This window comes from Chinchilla lanigera, unplaced genomic scaffold (assembly GCF_000276665.1).
Source record: "Chinchilla lanigera isolate Chin_1 unplaced genomic scaffold, ChiLan1.0 scaffold00002, whole genome shotgun sequence".
Taxonomy (NCBI): Eukaryota; Metazoa; Chordata; class Mammalia; order Rodentia; family Chinchillidae; genus Chinchilla; species Chinchilla lanigera.
This window is the reverse complement of record NW_004955403.1, coordinates 46,530,560-46,548,399: the sequence shown is the minus strand read 5'-3', so window position 1 is coordinate 46,548,399 and position 17,840 is coordinate 46,530,560. Positions and strand designations below refer to the sequence as shown.

At 51.9% G+C, this 17,840-nt stretch overlaps 1 protein-coding gene across 1 annotated transcript in view; it reads left to right on the top strand.

The window, feature by feature from the left end:
- Positions 1 to 17,840, top strand: part of Loxl2 (lysyl oxidase-like 2) — an 80,582-nt gene that overhangs the window by 35,408 nt on the left and 27,334 nt on the right. Inside the window, exons 4-5 of the mRNA XM_005373698.2 lie at positions 10,716 to 10,927; positions 17,200 to 17,422. Of these exons, the coding sequence (XP_005373755.1) occupies positions 10,716 to 10,927; positions 17,200 to 17,422 (435 nt within the window). The remainder of the gene's footprint in view (positions 1 to 10,715; positions 10,928 to 17,199; positions 17,423 to 17,840) is intronic.

Sequence of the window (17,840 nt, the reverse complement as noted above, 5' to 3'; positions counted from 1 at the left end):
CATGTCATGCACAGCCAGAACAGTTTTTCCATCAGAATGGTGTGCCCGATACACACCAGTTGAAAGGTTGTTTTAAACACTGCGCAGGAGAAAAACTCAGATGATTTCCACAGAAGTGCTTTGCAGGCTCTACAGTGCTGTAATAGGTTTTGCTTCCTTAACAAGTTCATCCCACTCTGTGATGCCAGGAGTGTGAGTCACAGAAGTCCCGAGGCGGGCTAATGGAATTTCACTTGATGAGCTAACTCTGCTTCCCTGGATGCCAGCATCTGCTTCAGCTTGACCTGGTCTTCTTGACACTTGGTGGATTCCCCTCTGGAGGCCAGAGAAAGCACATCTTCACACGAATGAGCCTCTGATCATTATTAAAAGGGTAGGGTCTCCCTCCTCCCCTTTCCCAGCACAGACTGTGCCGCCTCCCTCTGGCTGTGGGTTCTCAGTTTTAGACTCAAGATGAAGGCTTGGGTTCCAGTCCAGGGAGGCTGAGATTTTCAGCTGGGTGTCTGAAGCAGCTGGTCTCTCTTGGATCTCTGAATGCCACACTGTAGAACAAAATGCCTGAATGTAAGAAAAAAAGACGTCTTGGGTCGATCATGAAAATTTTCTTAACAGGAGGTAGGCAGGACCAAATAATAAAATGTGCAATGCTGTTGGCTCCAAAGCAGAGCAGATCTTTTTCCATTTGGAAAACAGAGCCCCAACTAAAGCTCCCAGGATTTCAGAGGCTTGTAAAACCGAGGAGCTCTGCTTCCTGCCTCTGGCGGGTGGACGAGTTGGAAAAATCATTAGATAAGGAGAGATGACAAGTCCAGATGCCCTTCTGAGCAAAGCCTGGCTCACTGTTGGCTTGCACATTGCAGGGTCATGTGGTTGTAGCAGGCTCCTGGCTGGGGCCTCGAGTTGTTAGATCAGGAAACATGCCGGTCTCTTCCTCTCGCCTCTTCACCCCACCTTCTTCCCTAACCATTTTTAAGACTCTTTGCAAAAAATTTAAAAAGTTACCAGAATTGATCGAAGTCCCTAGGCTGTGAGATTCAGCTTTTCTAATCACCCACTGCTCTCTGAGCCTCAGTTTCCCCTTTGGGATTGTAGGCAGCCCAGAGGGCTCGAGGGTCCAAAGAGAGATGAGGAGGACAGAGCCACAGAAAGTCATTCATGTCCACCCCAGGGACGAGGGGAGAATCCAGCACCCCATCCTCCTCTCCCTTGCTTTCTGGAAGAGCTCAGAGACCTGAAAAAGCCCTTTCTTCTCTTAACCGCAGGGACCGGGGCTGCTGTGAATATTTTAAATTCCAGGCATCCAGGTTTTTATTAGTCACAGGCGGCTGCCAAATGCTTCCACAGTGCCCTCCCAGCAGCAGCCTTATCTGTCCGCTTCTGAGGGTTCCAGGGGCCCAGGCCCCAAGGGAAGGGTCTCTGGACAGACTTCCAGAAAAGTGAGCACTTCCCAGGCTGGAGTTCTGCGTTGTCCCCCCGCCGAGCACCAGAGAGTAGATGTGACAGGTTGCACTGCTTGGTTCAGGAAACAAAGCGAGTCTGTTTCCATCTGTGTGCAGTTTAGAAGGTGGTGGACTCCCGAGCCTCAGTGTGGACCCCTTTTCCCAAATAGTCGCAGGACAGCTGGACAGCTTCACTCTGGTAGAAAGAGAAATGGAGCAGTGGATCGTTTGTGCCAGACTCATGGGCAAAGGACAGAGAGCTAAGGTGGATGCCATGTCCTGCATCCTGGCCGTGCCAAGCTGTCTAGTTGGACAATCAGATCCGGCTATCATCCCTGCCACAGGCACCCTGGGCAAGGAGATGTATCAGATGCTGCCCTGCACCCACATCCCCTGATTCTATTCACTGGGACCCTCCATGTAGCCAGGGCTGGCCAGCCACAAGGCATTCAGAGAAGTTGCTTTAAGGTGACCGTCTGAAAAGCAAAAGGCTGTTTATGTGGATAACAGAACAAAATATTTGAAATTGTGCACATCCTAGCAAATCTGGAAACTTGGTGCTTCGCCTGGGTGTTGCCCATGTAATCATTTGAGAAACATGAATATTATTGTAACTGTCAGCTGAAACAAGCAAGGAAGTAGGATTACCCTTCTTGGATTACACGGATGAAGAAGGAGCTGTTGTCATTTGTTTTAGGTGAAATGAATGAATGAGCAATAGAAACTTTGAGGGATGTGGGCTGGACAGTAGGTTGCACTGCAGTTTGGAGCAGAGAAGATTGGCAGGAGAGACCAGCTGCTCCTTGCTGTGTGTGTGGGCAGCCCACCCATCCTGCAGAGTGGGCTGGTGACACAGCTGGGCTGGGCTGGTTGTGTCCAGCCAGCGCCAGAGTAAGCTCGTTGAGGCACCTTAGCCACACTGCATGGCCAAGGCACAGGTCCCCCCACTCCATTCCTGTGAGGCTGCTGCTGAGAATCTGTTCATTCATTCATTCCATACCCTTTCTTGGTACTAGGATTCAGCCTAGTGCCTTCACACTGCACTGTATCTCTAGCCCTTTTTAAAATCAAGACAGGATCTCAGTAAGTTGGATGGGCTCAAACTTGGAATCCTCGTGCCCCAGAGTCTCAGAGTGCTGGGATTACAGGTGTGTGCCACTACGCCCAGCTACTCCATGCTCTTTAATTGAACGTTAGACCCCATGCTGGGCATGAGGATAAAGGGACTGGTGTAATGGACAGTCTTCCCTTTCCTGAGCTTACTATCTAGCAGTGGAGAAGGACAACTTTCAGGACTTATTTCTCCGTTGCCATGGTGGGGGTTGCTGTGAGGAGCCAGGGTATGTGGTGGACAGTCTGGCTGGCCCCAGGACTTGCATGGTCTGCGGCCTCTGCACCCAGCCAGGGCCAGCGGGGCTGGTTGATGGAGCAGGTGTCATGCCAGCTTCCTGCCCACAGAAGGGCTTGAGGACTCTCCACAGAAGCAGCCTCTGTTACCTGCCCAAAGGCTTCCAGGTGGAAAATGAAAGGGAGAGCATTTCATTTTCCAGCGGCAATGCACAGCTCTTGATTTACAGGAGGCGGTCCAGACAGACGGCTGGGTTTTTCCTCTGGTGGCGTCAGCATGACCTCAGCTGTACACCCTCACTGCTCTCCACACAAAGTGGAGCAACAGAAATTGGCAGAGAACCACCTTCCCTGTCTCCCTTCCTTCCGTCTAACCTAGTGGGAATTCTGTCTCAGGCTGGAGAACTTCCCTGATGCTCCTTAAACTATGGGTTCTGATTTGCTCATCGGCAGGAGATAATTACACTGTGGGCAGATGCTTTCAATTCACCGGTCTCCTCCTGTTCGCAGACAGCACACACCCCGCTAAGCCGTCTAAACCAGTGTGGAGGAACAGATCATGTTTAACCCAGCTCAGCCAATGTTTATTGATGTTAGGTCTCCAGGGAAGAGAAGGCAAGGTACTAACTAGCTCAGGTGACGGGAGAACATCTGGACAAAGCGCAGATGTTCTCTGTGTCCATCCGTTAGGCCCCTGAGGCATGCTTGTGTTATGATACAGGGCAAAGACTGCCTCGCTGTTTATTTTGCATTCAGCAAAGAATAAAGGGAGTCTTTATTGAAAATTTTTGGCTTGGATTTAGGTGCCTAACATTTCTAGCTAAGCTGAACTCTTGTTGGATGTTTTAAAAGAAAATTACTGTTGGCTCATTCCAAAAGTATTTGAGGACCTACTGTGTATCTGGCACTAGGAACCCGTGGGGGATATGAAAGTGAATAAGGTACAGTTTTGACTTTTGGGGGATTTACAGTCCAACAGGCAAAACACATGGAAAGATAAATGCTAGTGTTACAGGAAGGTAACTCCCAACCTGTTAGATCAGCTGTGCGGAGTTTATGTCTCCAGACACCGAAGAATGGACTAGAGGACAAAGGAGGTGAAGTGTAGGAAAGGTTTAATGAGAGAAAGCTCCTAAGAGATAGGAGGGGTCCTCAAAGTGGGTGGCTGCTGAGGCTCCTTGTCTAGCAATTTTTATACCGCAAAATCACCTCACAGGTTACCTTGGGTCACACTATAATCAGCCTAACTATAATCACTTAGCTAATGTAGGAAAATAAGGGACATGGCAAGGTGCATACTATATTCCCCCTGAAAAATAAGGCCTAACTGGAAAGTAAGTCCTAGCATAGTTTTTCAGGACACTTATCATAATACATGTATAAGCCCTACCCCAAAAAATAAGCCCCAGTTAAGATCATCAACTGGATGGGCACAGTTAGTACATCTGTTGCAACATACCACAGGCATATTGAATTATAAAATAATAATATTAATATATAATGAAATTTAATACTTAAAATGATGATATGAATTATAATTGTAAATACCCAAGTGGGTGCCTTTGAATGAAAGGTAATGCCTATGTAAACAGATGGCCTTAGGACTTACTGCCAAAGAACCAAATAGAGCACAGGCACAATGCACCAGTCTTGTGCACACTTGATCATGCACAGACGTAGCTATGTCTAATATAAGTCTTCAGCAAAACATCACCTGTTGTAATGGATGTCCTTAGCACACTCCTGTGAGATAAACATTTTCTGAATTTTGGTGACTGCAACTTTTCGTTGCTTTTGTGTAGACTGTCATTCTCTTTTTTTTTTTTTTTTTTTTTTTTTTTTGTCTTTTTGAGGCAGAGTCTTGCTCTGCAGTTCCGGCTGGCCTTGAGCCCACTTTGTAGCCCAGGCTGGTCTCAAACTTGCAAACATCTTCCTGCCTCAGCCTCCTGAGTGCTGGGATTACAGGCCTGTCATTCTTGTCTGTCATTTTTGTTGCCACTCCTGGCTCCTAAATCTTCAGTTAACACTCGATGTAACGGAAACTTTGTAAATCCTGGCCTGCAAGAGGTTGTGACTTGGGGGAAGAATTCATGGGATGAAAGGCGGACAGCTGTGCCGCCTCTGTACTACAAGCAGGCTGCATGGACAGGAAGTGCTCATTTAAGAAGAGCTCTATTGCTGGACATGAGAAATCGGGGCCAGTGGTTCTGTGGGAAAGGGAGTGGCACAGAATTCAGGGTTTAGAGAGTTATGAAGATGACATGATTGTATTTGTGTGATCTGGTTTTTTTTTTTTTTTTTTTTTGGTGCCAGGAATTGAACTCCCGGCCTCATGCTTGCCAGGCAGGCTCTGTGCTACTGAGCTATATCGCCAGCCTCCACAGGATTGTATTTGAATAAATGTACATTTTTATACATGAATGAATAAGTGTGGACTGTTGAACCTGAGAAAATAAGACAGCCCCTGAAATAAGCCCTATTGACTTTCTTGAAGTAAAAGTAATAAAAGATCCAGTGGGTCTTATTTTCAGGGAAATACGGTAGCTCAGAGAAGAAGCAAGACATTTCTGGAAAGATCAGGAGTGAGGGTCAGTGCTCTGGTCATTAGCTCCATGGTGTCACATTGTTTCCATGTGTCTATTACATTGTTCAGGCTCGCTGGGCCAGATGGCCTGGTTACAGGACAACTCTGAGCTGCTGTTTATCTCTGCAGACCTAGCCATCACGTCTCCATCTTGGGGCCTCATTTCTACCAACACAGCCCTTGACCACAGGCCTGGTTTGCCACATCTGTGTTCTGACTCTGGTCTTGGGCCTGGTCCCATTCTCACCGTCTGTCAGTCTCTACCTCTCTGAGCTGTCTGCAATACCAGTGCAAGCGGTTGGTGTCCGCCAAGGACTAAATGAGGGAATCAGAAAGCAAATGCTAGAAGAACAAACAAAAAAACTCAGACCCACTTGGATGAGGTAATTGGAGACAAAGGAGGGGCTGCATGGAGAGCTCAGAGCAGTCTCTTCCCCTCTAGATTCAGAACTTCGTGCCTGTGTGGTTGGCCCGTGGGTCCGAAGGTCTCATGCGATGCCTGGGACATAGTAGCACTCAATACATATTTATGAATGAATGTGTGATTAAATTTTTTTGTTTGACACAAGGTCTTGCTGTGTAGCTTGGGCTAGCTTTGAATTCACTCTGTAGCCCAGGCTGACCTTGAACTTGCAGCGGTCCTCCTACCTCAGCCTCACAAGTGCTGGGATTGCAGGCATGGGCCACCATGTCCAGCTTGTGATTAAACTGGACCCAGAGTTTGTAGGATTGTGAGAGGCAGAGAGAAGAGGAATAGAGAATTGCGGAGTGGGCTAAGCCTCAGGCATTGAGAAGCCACAGGAAAGGCTGAGGTGGGAGCCAGGGTCCACGTGGATAAACATCTGTGGAATGGATTAGAGATGAACCCAGTGCAGAAAAGGACTTCGATTCTCCTTGCTCACCTGGCTGGGCACCAGAAGTGTGGATGGAAAACTAACGGGACAGAACAGTGGGGCACCAGTGGGGCCAAATGGTCAGTGAGCGGGAAGAAGGGAGCGCGTGCAAAGGATGCTGCCGGCCTTGTGGTCTGCAGGAGCCTGGGTCAGTGGCTCCATGATGCGGGGAAGGACTGAGGGCTGCTGGAGTGTGTCTCGTTTGGGATGCTGGCAAGCCGTATGCTGGCTGCAGGGGAGATGGGTCTGAATGCCGCAGGCCTTTTTAAAAATAAATAAATAAATAAAATAAAGCTGCAGTCTTTGAGAGCAAGGTGTGGGGACCCCTTAGCGGTGGACGTGGGCAAGACATGGGAACAGAGGGTCCTAGGACGCACCCCTTAGTCTGTTGGGAGGCCAGTGTAATGGGACGTCGTGACTCCGCGGTGGCAGGGCCTGGGGTGATATCAAAAGGCATCTTCTGGAAAAGGGAGAGAACACCATCGGGATCGGGTCTGACCTACAAGCATGACCCGCAGGAAGCAGCCTGCTTGGTGCTGAGCTTTTAGCCCCACTCTCAGGAGATTCTCGCAGGCTTGCTTTGCGGCGGAGGCAGTCTCCAGAGAGACTTTCAGATTGGGTGATTCTTCCTTCTTGGCGACAGCCACAGACTGGTACATTCTGGAATTTGCAGATCATTGACAGATGCTGCAGAAGGTAAATGTCACGCAGATACAAGCCTGGCCGCCCCAGCCCAGGGGCTCCTTCCCTAACCCTGCTTTTCACTAAGCCACTGTGCTGAAATGAGGCAGGTCCCCAGCCTCTCTGCGCCTCAATTTTCCCTCTGGCAGCTGGTGCCGAGCACTCCTGGGCCTTCCTGAGTGATGGGATGGGACAAGTTCCACGTAGGATGACTGCGGGCCTTCTGTGGGTCTTTAAGAAGCCTCGGTCATTGTGGTCTCTGGCAGGAGGCACAGCAAACAGATTTGAAATTGAATTTTAAAATAGGCGGATGGCTGTCGTCCTTCTGGACTATTAGGTTTGATTTTAAACAAGCAAGTCCAGAGAGCCCTTCCTTCAAGGAGAAACGTGTGTGTCTATTTTAATGTTTCAAATCGTCTCTTTCTGGGCTGAGCTTCTGGGAAAAAGAAAATCTTAGCCCTTGTGGTTACAGCCGGGATTCCACAGCGCTGAGGTAGGAAGGGGATCGTGCAAGCATGCACGTGGCTTCCAACCCAGAGCTCCCAGCAGCACAGAAGAGCGGCTTGCCTCGCAAGAGTGCAGGGTGCATGGCAGAGGGCTGCCCCGTCTCCCCCCGCTGCCCAGAAACCAGAGCAGCTGGGGTTGCAGCTCTCTCCTCATGTACACAGCTGCCCGTCTCACTGCCCTGCTGGGTGGAGTCCTGGACTTCCAATGTGCAGTGCCCACAGTGCCCAGCGGGCCTGAAAGGGACCACCCAGAAGTGTCACACGTGAGGCCCCCCACCCGCATGTAGCCAATGCAAGACAGAGACGCACAGGACCCGCACTACTAGGAGACCAGCGGTCACTGTGAGCCAGGAACTTGGGCTTAAGGTGGAACGTGATTTTCTTCCCTGTTTACCTGCTTATTGGCTGCGTGAACTTGGACAAGTTGCAAAAGCTCATTAAGTTTTCACCTACAAACAAATATCGCATTAGTCCGCTCACAGATGTCATGGGAAATGGGGGAAGGGAGGGATGTACAGTTGTATGCAAAGAGCCCAGCTCACGGTTGGTAATTGATGGGCACTGACCATCGAAGTCCCTATTCACAGAAGACAGGGCATTGTGGTTGGGGTGAAGGGAGAAAGCCTGGCAAAGCCCACAGAGGGCAGAATCTATATTTTGTTGACTGAGTGACTGACTGACTGACTGAATGAATGGATGGATGAGATGATTGAAGCCTTTGGGAATGGGAAGGATTTGGTCCTGTTGAGTAAGAAACAAGGAAGATGGAGGAATAAGCCTGGAGCCCAACCTGATTGCCTTCTTAAGGTATTGGAGGGGACACATCTCTTTCTGTTTTTCCTCATGCACGGACACAGACACACACCCCGTCTATGCAGACCCCCACATGTGCCCTGACTACACACCTCCATTCATACACAGACGCCTACCCAGAGCCCCACACAATACACAGACACGTACGTGCCACTTGCCGTGTGATCATGCACTCAGACCCACACACGTGCAGATGCTGGCTCCCAGGGGCACAAATGCAGATTCAGACACACAGACTCAGGTGACACAGGCACACACAGACACGTGTGTGCACACATGCACGCGTATGCACACACACACAAGAGGTGCCGTGACGTAGGAATGAGGACGATGACAGCCGAGGCCTGCCCTTTCCCTTCTCCGTGCTAAGTACCTGCAACCTGGAGCCAGCTCTGCAGAGGGAATCCATCCTGCATTGGGGCAGGAGCAGGGCCTGGTTCCTGGGAGCATGCGCTGACCTCCAGCCTTGTGGCCAGCATGGCCCTTCCCAGGGGCTTGGCTAAGCACCCCGGCTGGGCCCTCCTCGTCCTTTAGTGCCATGCCGGGGCTCACGTCTCCAGTCGCTGAGCCTGTGCTGCTACCCTCAGCGAGAAGAGGATGTGAATGGAATGAGGTCAGCCTCAACTTTCTCCTGGGCATGATGCCTTCCACACTGGAATGTGTGGAATGCCAGCGGCCTCCCAAGGTGGGCAGAGGCAGGAGGGAGCTGGCCTGTGGGTGGGATCAGATCTCAGGCCCCTTCTTGGCTCAACCTTGTCCACGTGTTGCAGTAGCACGGGTCTTGTGGCCTGAATGACGGCTGTAAAGGATCCAGGATCCAGGCTGGAAAACATAAGCCTGCTCCTGGCAGCTTTCCTTTGCTCTGCGTGGAAGGGAAGCAGGGCCAAATGCCATCACTCCGAGCTGCATACTTTCCACCACCTTGCAGCACTTGTGGGGCGGGACCAGGCTTGGAACTTGGAAGCCTGCAGGAAGAGACATGAATCCTTGGGCACTCAAATAAGGGTTCTGTTCAACCTCGTGGCTCATTTGCATCCTGGCTGGACAGGCTGGGGCACTCAGGTCACTGGGTTCCTTCCTTCCAACCTGGCTGTCACCAGTGCCACCTCTCCCTCCCTCCCAGCACAAGGAATGCCCCAGGGTGGCCTAGGGGAGGGAATTGGAGTCCACTGGCTTTCTCATCTGTCAAATGGGGATGCAGTGCTACAAACCACCTGCTTATCCAGCTTGAGGATTAAGGAAGACGATGCACAGAAAGGGATCTGCGTAGGGCTTGGCCCTGGTAAGCACTCCCAGTGGCTGTTACTATGACGTACGGCAATTCATGGTATCTCAGAGTTGATTTGGAGCTGTGGATGTTGAAGGATTTGGAGGAATTGGTGGGATCAGTGCTGAAGGGCCGTGGGCATCTCATTCCATCATTTATGTATTACGTAGACCAAGAGAAGCCTATTTTCAAATGAGGTAAGAGGAGTGTGTTGGAAAGAGCTCTCTGGTGGCTGTTGGATGGATGGAGGTAGGGACCCGGCTATGCACTGCGGTAAAAGCTGGCAAGGGCCCCTCTGGGGAAGGGGCAGAAACGGGTGGACAGGAGGGATCCCAGATTCCTTAGTACTTGGGGGCTGGTGGGGCGTGCCTGGGAGAGACATAAATAGTAACACTGTAGCTCTGGGCACCCCCACCCCGATTCCTCTCATTCACTGTGGCCTGTGGAGGCCCCCTCTTCTGCCAGATCCCTGGGACTCTGGTGTAGGCATGGCTCAGAAACCTGAGACTTTCCAGCCCAGTGTGGGGGAGGAGGCCTATGAGGCGGGGAGGAGGGGCCTTCCACCCTCCCGTCCAGCCTTCGCCCCCTCCTCCAGCAGGGTTCCACCTTGCCACAGCCAAATAGCTGTCCCCAGCCCTACCTACCTCCTCCATCTCCAGGTTGGGGCCAAGCACTTGACAGGCCTGACATTGAGGGTGCCCTGTCCCTGCACCCTAAGGCTCTGGGTGTCTGAACAGAGGCGTGCTACCCCAGGAATGAGGGGGCATGCGAGGTGTACCACCAGCTGCTGGAGGCTTGGGGGATCACCTTCTGGGAATGCCACTTTGAGAGAGATGCCTGGAATTGCGGGCTGGGCACACAGGCACACACTTGAGTCAAATGCAAAACCCAAATTGTTTCACACTGAAAATTCAAAAACAATACTTGTTCCCTTGCTCTGATTTCTGAGGCCTATGAGGGATAAGGCTATTGCTCACAGCTCTCTGGTTTCTTTGGCAGCATTTGGGGGAGCTTCCGGGGTCCCCCAAGGCTTTTAGATTGCCTCAGGTTACCGCCACTCCCACCACTGTCCCTGCAGCCCTGCCACTTCCCACGCTTAGCGCCTTGTAACTGTGCCCTGTGCCATGGGCTCACCGGAAGTGCCCATAGCATAACCCCTCTCCTTCTGTGCCTCCTTCTTCCCAGAACCTGAATATCCAAGTGGAGGACATCAGGATCCGCCCCGTCCTCTCAGCCTTGCGCCATCGCACCCCGGTGACAGAGGGCTACGTGGAGGTGAAGATAGGCAAGGCCTGGAAGCAGATCTGCGACAAGCACTGGACCGCTAAGAATTCCCACGTGGTCTGCGGCATGTTCGGTTTCCCTGGGGAGAAAACGTACAACACCAAGGTTTACAAGTAAGAAGGCTGTGCCCAGTGGGGGCTCCCTGGGCTCGTGCCCAGCACCTCTCGGTGCTGACGGCCAGCTCGGGGACCACATGGGGCCAAACAAGGGGGGATCACGGACTGGGCAGGGCAGGCCAGCACTGACTTCAGAAGAAATGTTTACTTGTCCTCAGCAGTGATTATTCCGAGCAATCTAAAGCTTGTAGCAATTGCTAGGTAATTGAGAAGCTGCTCAATTCCATTTCTTTCATTTAAACCTGACCGTGTTGTTCCAGCTCTGCAGAGCAGGCCATGTTTCAAGGTTAATACCTTGGAAGAAAGAGGCAGTGACAGGACTTCCCCACTTGACCTGAGGGGTGTCCATACTTTAAATCATCTCAGGATCAGGTATAACACCCGGTGTTATACCTGATCCTGAGATGTGGGTGCTATGCAAGTAGCTGCCGTACTGTATTGGTCGGGGAGCCTGACAAGAAAAGTCTGCACCTATTCAGTGCAGACGCATATGTTCTCTCTGATGTGGATTGAATCTGCAGATGCAGAACCCAGGTTATGGAACCTGGTTGGTGGTGGGGTTTTCCTGTCTCCTCTGGAACTGTGCCAGTGCCAGCTTCTGCTGAGAGCTTACACGCGCTGGGCACTGTCTTTGTCACTTAATCCAAGCAACACCAAAAGGAACTAGAGGTCTATTCTAGAGATGAGGAGATGGAGAGTGAATAGGTGGAGGTCCAGGCCGCAAACGTGGTGAGTGTGTGCTGGTGGCACGCTGGGGTACCACCATGTGGAGCATGAGCCACCAGACAGGGCCCAGACTTTGATGGCCCCGGTGGTCCTCACCAGTTAGTTAGCCAGCTCCCGCCCCAGTAATGCGGCCTCAGATTTTCCTACCCGTGGGAGTCAAGAAAAGCAAATCTCTCCCCTAACAGGCTTCTCTGTGGGAAGGAACCCCCAGTTCCCCCGGGGTGCCCCGTAGGGTCTGAGCCCCGGAGCGGGCATGGCTTGTTTGTAGTTTGAAAGCTATTTCCACCCAGAGCAGACCAGAGTCCTTCTCCGGCTTGCCAGGAGGGCGTCTCAGGCCGGTTTCAACAGCTGGGCCCCAGGGAAGCCTCTCATGAGCTGGGTTTGACCCCCATCCCTGTCTGTGGTTTTTTTGCCTTTGGAAGAAGAAAGGGCCTTGAAGGGCAGGAAGGGTACAAGGGGGCAGAGATGGGCAGTGTCCCCACTGTGATGGGAGATGAGTGACACAAGCCTCTGGGAACCAGCTCCTCCTCATAGCACAAACCTCGGCTTGTCTCTGCCATTTTTGTTAGTCTCTGGGCTGACATCTGCTCCAGCAAGAAAGGGAGGTTTCTGGTCCTCAGTGGTGCCCGGGGGGCTGGCTGAGTGCCTGAGTTGGCACAGGCTGGAGGAGCTGCTGGCAAAGGCCAGGACTGCTGGGGTGAGGCAAGGCCTCAGACATCTCTGGCTGGTGGTTCAGTTTGCAGAAGAGATGGAGGCCTGAGGGGCAGGAGCTCAGTTCCTGGCCTGCTCTGCTGAGCCCCAAGACAGCCCAGGGCTGCTGTAGGACAACTCTGGTCCTCCCTGGGAGCCGGGCAGCTCAGCAGGGCTGGGACAGAGTTCCCCCGGGGACAGATCAGAAGTTGAGGTCCACAGAAGCCCTGAAGCAAAGCCCAAGGGCTGCCCCATCCCAGGATCTTTCCCATCTCCTTGTCACTCTTCCACAGCCTGTGGCTGCTGTCATAAACATCCCTCCAGTGAGGCTTGAGAACTGGCTTGTGGCTGGAGGAAGCTGTTATAAAGCAGTTCACTGCATCTGTAGTAATCTCCCTCCATCCTCCCAGGTCCCTAGTGGACTTGATAGCCCTGGAGATTAATCTGGTCACCCCTGAGGCTCTCCATCTTGGCGTCTCCCCCATGCCCTGGAGCGTGCTCCCTCTGACCACCTGGCAGCCTGCTGGCCACTTGGAGGCCCCAGTTTCCCAGTGGCCTGAGAGCCTTGCTGTCCCCCAACATCTGCTATATCCAGAACACTGCATTTCAGTGCCGCTGCCCCTGAGAATGGAGCCCGCACCCTCACCAAGGGTCACTCCTTTCTTTCTTGGCTTCTGTGCCACACTGGGGAGCCATACACGTACCCCAGAGCCAATGAAGCTCACCCGTCAGGACCTGGGCCAGCAGCACTTTGTAATCTTCAGCATTATTTTCTTCTTAAAGCAGGACCTGAGTATCGATTCTGGTTTATTGGCTCACTGGTTTATTCTGATGGGGCTCCCTGAGCAGCAAGTCTGCCTTTGACGTCACAGCTCCGAAGTTAGCAAAGGATCTGACGGTTTGGCAGGTGAGCGAGCAGGAGGCTGGACCTCCAGGGCTGCCCGCCGAGAGTGAGTGGGAAACGCCGGGCGTTGGTCTGATGCAGAGGAAAGGATGCAGAGGGAACTGTTGGAGTGGATGGACATTCAAGAGCCACTCGGCCATACTGGAGGTCTAGAAGGCGTGCCTGTCGCCGTGGTGCTTATGAAGAGTCCCCAGCATGCTCAACTCTGTCATGCCTCCTCCCGGGAGGCCAGGGCTCACGCTAGGCAAGACAGCCACTGAACAGGAACCTAAATGCAATGGGAGTGATACAGGGCTGGAGGGGCCAAGCGGTCCCAATCGGTCACCAAAAGCAAGGGGCGTGGGTCCTGTAAGCGACTGCAGAGTCCAGCAGCCGTGAGAGTTGTCTGATTCCTCAGACCTCGTCCAGGCCAGTTGCCTGCTCCAAAGTGAGCTAGGAAGCCTACTGAATCTGCCTTGATCTGCACACACAGACAAGCTCCAGGCAACTGAACAGTCACGGCCCTCTCAAGCCATGCCAGTTTATAGACCCAGCACCCAGGAATGAAAAGGAGGTGGGACCCCTTGAGGGAGGACCTCAGTACCGTGCCAAAAATGCAGGCTTCTCCAAGCCTTTCCCAAGAGGGCCCTTTATCAGGATGACTGCATTGGGGAGAAGGAAGGAGTTAGACTTCAGGGGCTGCTGGACACAGGTTCTGAACGGACACTTACTTATTCTAGGAGATCCAAAGCAGCCTGCTCGTCAGAGGGGCTTGTGGAGCTCCAGCTCAAGTCTGCCTCATCATGGGTCCAGGGCATCCCTAACCCTATCCTGTGGTGATTTCCCAGTTCTGGAAAACATCATTGGAATAGACATACTCAGCAGCTGGCTGGATCCCAAGAAGTCTGGCATCCCCCTTGGCTGGGGAAAGCCGCTAGAACTTTCCATGTTTTGTGGAAACAGTCCAGCTCAGTGTTTCTGCTACCACCCAGCCACAGGCCCAGAGACCTATTTGCAAGTGGGCTTACGGCATGGCCGGAGGCTCTCCGCAGCTCCCGTCTTCCACTATCTCCCTGGCGCCTTTCTCAGCATCCCTGGGGCCATGAATCACACCGATTTGGGGGAGGGGTGGTCTGGCTGGTGGAGGCCTGAGGCGCAGATCAGGTGGGCGGCACATTCCTCAGAGCTGATGGAAGATGGAAGCAGCAGCCTGGGAAAGGCAGGAGAGGGCCTGGGGCAGCTCTGCTTGCTGGATCTCTTTGAAGAGCTCAGTACATCTGTTCCGGAGAGGGTGGTGTTCCCTGACATCTGGAAGCAAAAGGGTTTTCCTGAGCCAAGCCCGGCCAGCGCGGTCTGAGCAGTCCTCCTTATGCAGTTGGTGTTTTCTGAGTGTGTTCTCCCCACCGGCCGAGGTGGGGGTCAGGGGAACGAGCTGTGGATTTCCTGGCACAGGGCCTTGCAGGAAGTGGGAGGGGCAGGCAGTGGTTCTTGGGATTATTAATAGTCTCCCGAGGAACCTCTGCTCTATGATGTCACTGTAGTGAGCACACATCCTGAATTTTCCAAGATAATCTTTATTGCGATGATCCCATGTTGTTGTACTCACAGACAGACTAGAATTGTCACAAGTCTCATTTTGGTTAAGGAGAGACAGTGATGACATCTGGAGGATTTGCCCTTCCTCTGTGTTTGCAGGTCCTTCACAAAGCCGGTATTTCCAGGGCAGCGGGACCAACAGGGACGGGACCCTGTTCCTAGGCTGTAGAGAGCCCTTCCCAGTCCTCGTCGCAGCCCAGGAAGTTTACGTTTGTAATCCCATGCAAAGTTACTGGATTTCTAGCGAGTTAATTCCAATCTACCATTTCCAGTGCAATCCATGGTGAGAATAAAGACACTAAGGCATATTTGCAGTTATGGGGAGCCCCTAAATCCAGCCATGAGGATGGCCATCCAGAACAAAGGCCTCCACCCAAGGCCAAAGCTGGGTTTTATTCAATTATGAAGAAAGGAGTGGCTTGAGGATGAGTGACTATGAGAAGAGAGGGGGGAATAGGTGTGTTATGAGCTGCGCTAGGTAGGTAGGAGGTGTGAAATCACCTCTGCCATATGCAGAGAGAAGGATATGCAGAGAGAGTAGTCCGCATAACACAATTGAGATAGTATCTAATGTTTTGGGGTCAGTGCTTCAGCTCTGATGTGTAATCTTTCAAGCCCCAGGAAGGCATAGCCTCCATGAGGCTTGATCCCAGCCAACAGCGACAGTGTAACGCCGGGTGGGGGTTCGGAACAGTGGGTCAGGGGTGTTGGGGAAACACGCCTGCCGTCTTCAAAGACTACCATCAGCACCTCAGCTAGACCGATACGCACTGCTTAAAGCCAACTGAAGGGATAAGGAAAGGGTCCTGGCCAGCTCTGTGCATATCAGTACATGGAGACAGGGTCAGGCTCAGCCAAAATGGAGACAATAGCTCCTCTTTGAAGGAGAGTCGTCCAGGTGGCCCCCCACACTAGTCCATCCGGGATCAGCCTGTCCAGAGAGGCACCTGCACCAGGCAGCTGGCAAGTGCCTGGTTTTCTCTGACATCTTGATGAGTCTTGCCATGCAGGGACAAGTGCGCAGGCCCCAGAAAGCTGGACAGTGTCCAAAGACTTGTGTCCTGCCTTCCTTCTCCCCTTCAAAGCTATCGTCCATCAAGGCCAATGCAAAGCCCACTCTTGTGTGAGGTCGTCTTCCTCACTCAGCCACAAGGAGCCCTCTTCTCATTCCTTTTCTTTTTTGCCTTTAACCACAAGCTTTCGTTCATTTTTTTCACAAGCACATCCTATTTCTGGACATTGTTTTAAGTGCTTGACAGGTGTTAGCTCATTTAGCTATCACAGTGCTATTTCATTGTCTTTGTAACAGCTTTCCAAAGTGGGTCCTTTAAGAGTTGATTAGTCCATGAGGGCCGTGTCCTTCTGAGTGGGTGAATGTCGCTATCATGAGCCTGGGTTGGTTATCATTTCCTCTCTGTCTGTGTATGCTTGTTTGTCCATCTGCCATGGGATGACACAAGGCCCTCCCCAGATGCTGGATCCACACTTTCGGAGTTTCCAGCCTCCCAAACAGTAAGTCAAATAAGTTCTATTGTGTGAATGAGCTCATCTGTGATATTCCTCTATAGCTGCAGAACATGAGCTAATACAGGAGAATCTTAGGACATACGGATTTATACTCTTTCTCCTATGGACATGAGGAAATTGAGTCATTATAACCTTTCTGTTCACCAGTGCATTATTTGTTGGTTGGAAAAAAAGAAACTTTGCCTTATCCTGCCTTCAGAAAAAACTAATCCATATCCTGCCTTCAGAAAAAAATCATAAGGAACAATACGTATGTGTAGGAAATACAGACTAAGGACTTCCCTAGAACAGGGATTAAGACCTCAACTCAAAGATTTGATCAAATCAGCTGCAGAATTTCATTTCCATTGCAGTTTCCAATGCAGAGCGATTTATTTGATTCAGCAGATTGGGTCGTGTAAGCCTCTTCTCACTGGATTTACACATTTAATCTTGTCTATAATCGGAGAAAGTTCAGTCAACTTGTGCTGTTCGTCGATTTGTGGTAATAAAGCTGGGCAATAGCAACAGGTTGTGGTGAAATTTTTAAACGTTAGCGTGGCCAGCCCTTCAGGGAGCATTTCTGCGACCAAGGACCTCACCTGTTTTAGATACTTCTTTTGCATTTTGTGTTTACAGGTTTCATTATTATTATTTCATCACATGAGGGTAGGAGGCCATGTGCACCCTGGGGTCTTGCCGCCCATTACCCAGCAAGCATGATCAGTGCTCTGGGGTGCTGGCAGCACGCGCTGGGCAGAGATCCCGCCTGGGCAGCAGGACTAAGCTCCCAGAGCAGAACTGCGCCTGAAGGGATCCGGTAGACACCAGGGTGCCCTGGTCACCTGCCTCCTCACGCCCTCCGCAGAATGCTGGCCGCACGGAGGAAGAAGCGCTACTGGCCGTACTCCATGAACTGCACTGGCACGGAGGCCCACGTCTCCAGCTGCAATCTGGGGCCCCAAGTGTCACAGGACCCCGTGAAGAACGTCACCTGTGAGAATGGGCAGCCCGTGGTGGTCAGCTGTGTACCTAGCCAGGTCTTCAGCCCTGATGGGCCCTCAAGATTTCGGAAAGCCTACAAACCAGAGGTGAGGGCGGGGCAGGAGGCGTGGCCACTGGCACCTGGGGGGCTGAGGGGCCGTAGGAACAGGAGGGACCCCAGAAGAGAGGAGGAGACCAGAGTACCTTCAGGGGGGGCAATTCCTGGCCAGGAGGGCACTTTGTTATTGGCCACCACTGGCTTCCTGTGCATGAGAGGATGGTTTGGGGTGGCTGGACTTCTGCACAGTTCCAGAAGGAAAAAAGCGGTTGGGGCTGCTGGGGACATGGTACAGCTCCCCACTGCACATGCCACCAGCCACAGCGTTTTGGCTTATTTTGCAATAAGGAAAGATAGAAACTGAGGAAAGATTTTGCCAAGATGGGAAACCTATTAGTAACCCTGTCCAAGTCATCCTTGCTAGTTACAGTATGTTTACATGAACCAGCACCTTGAGGTGCTGAGTG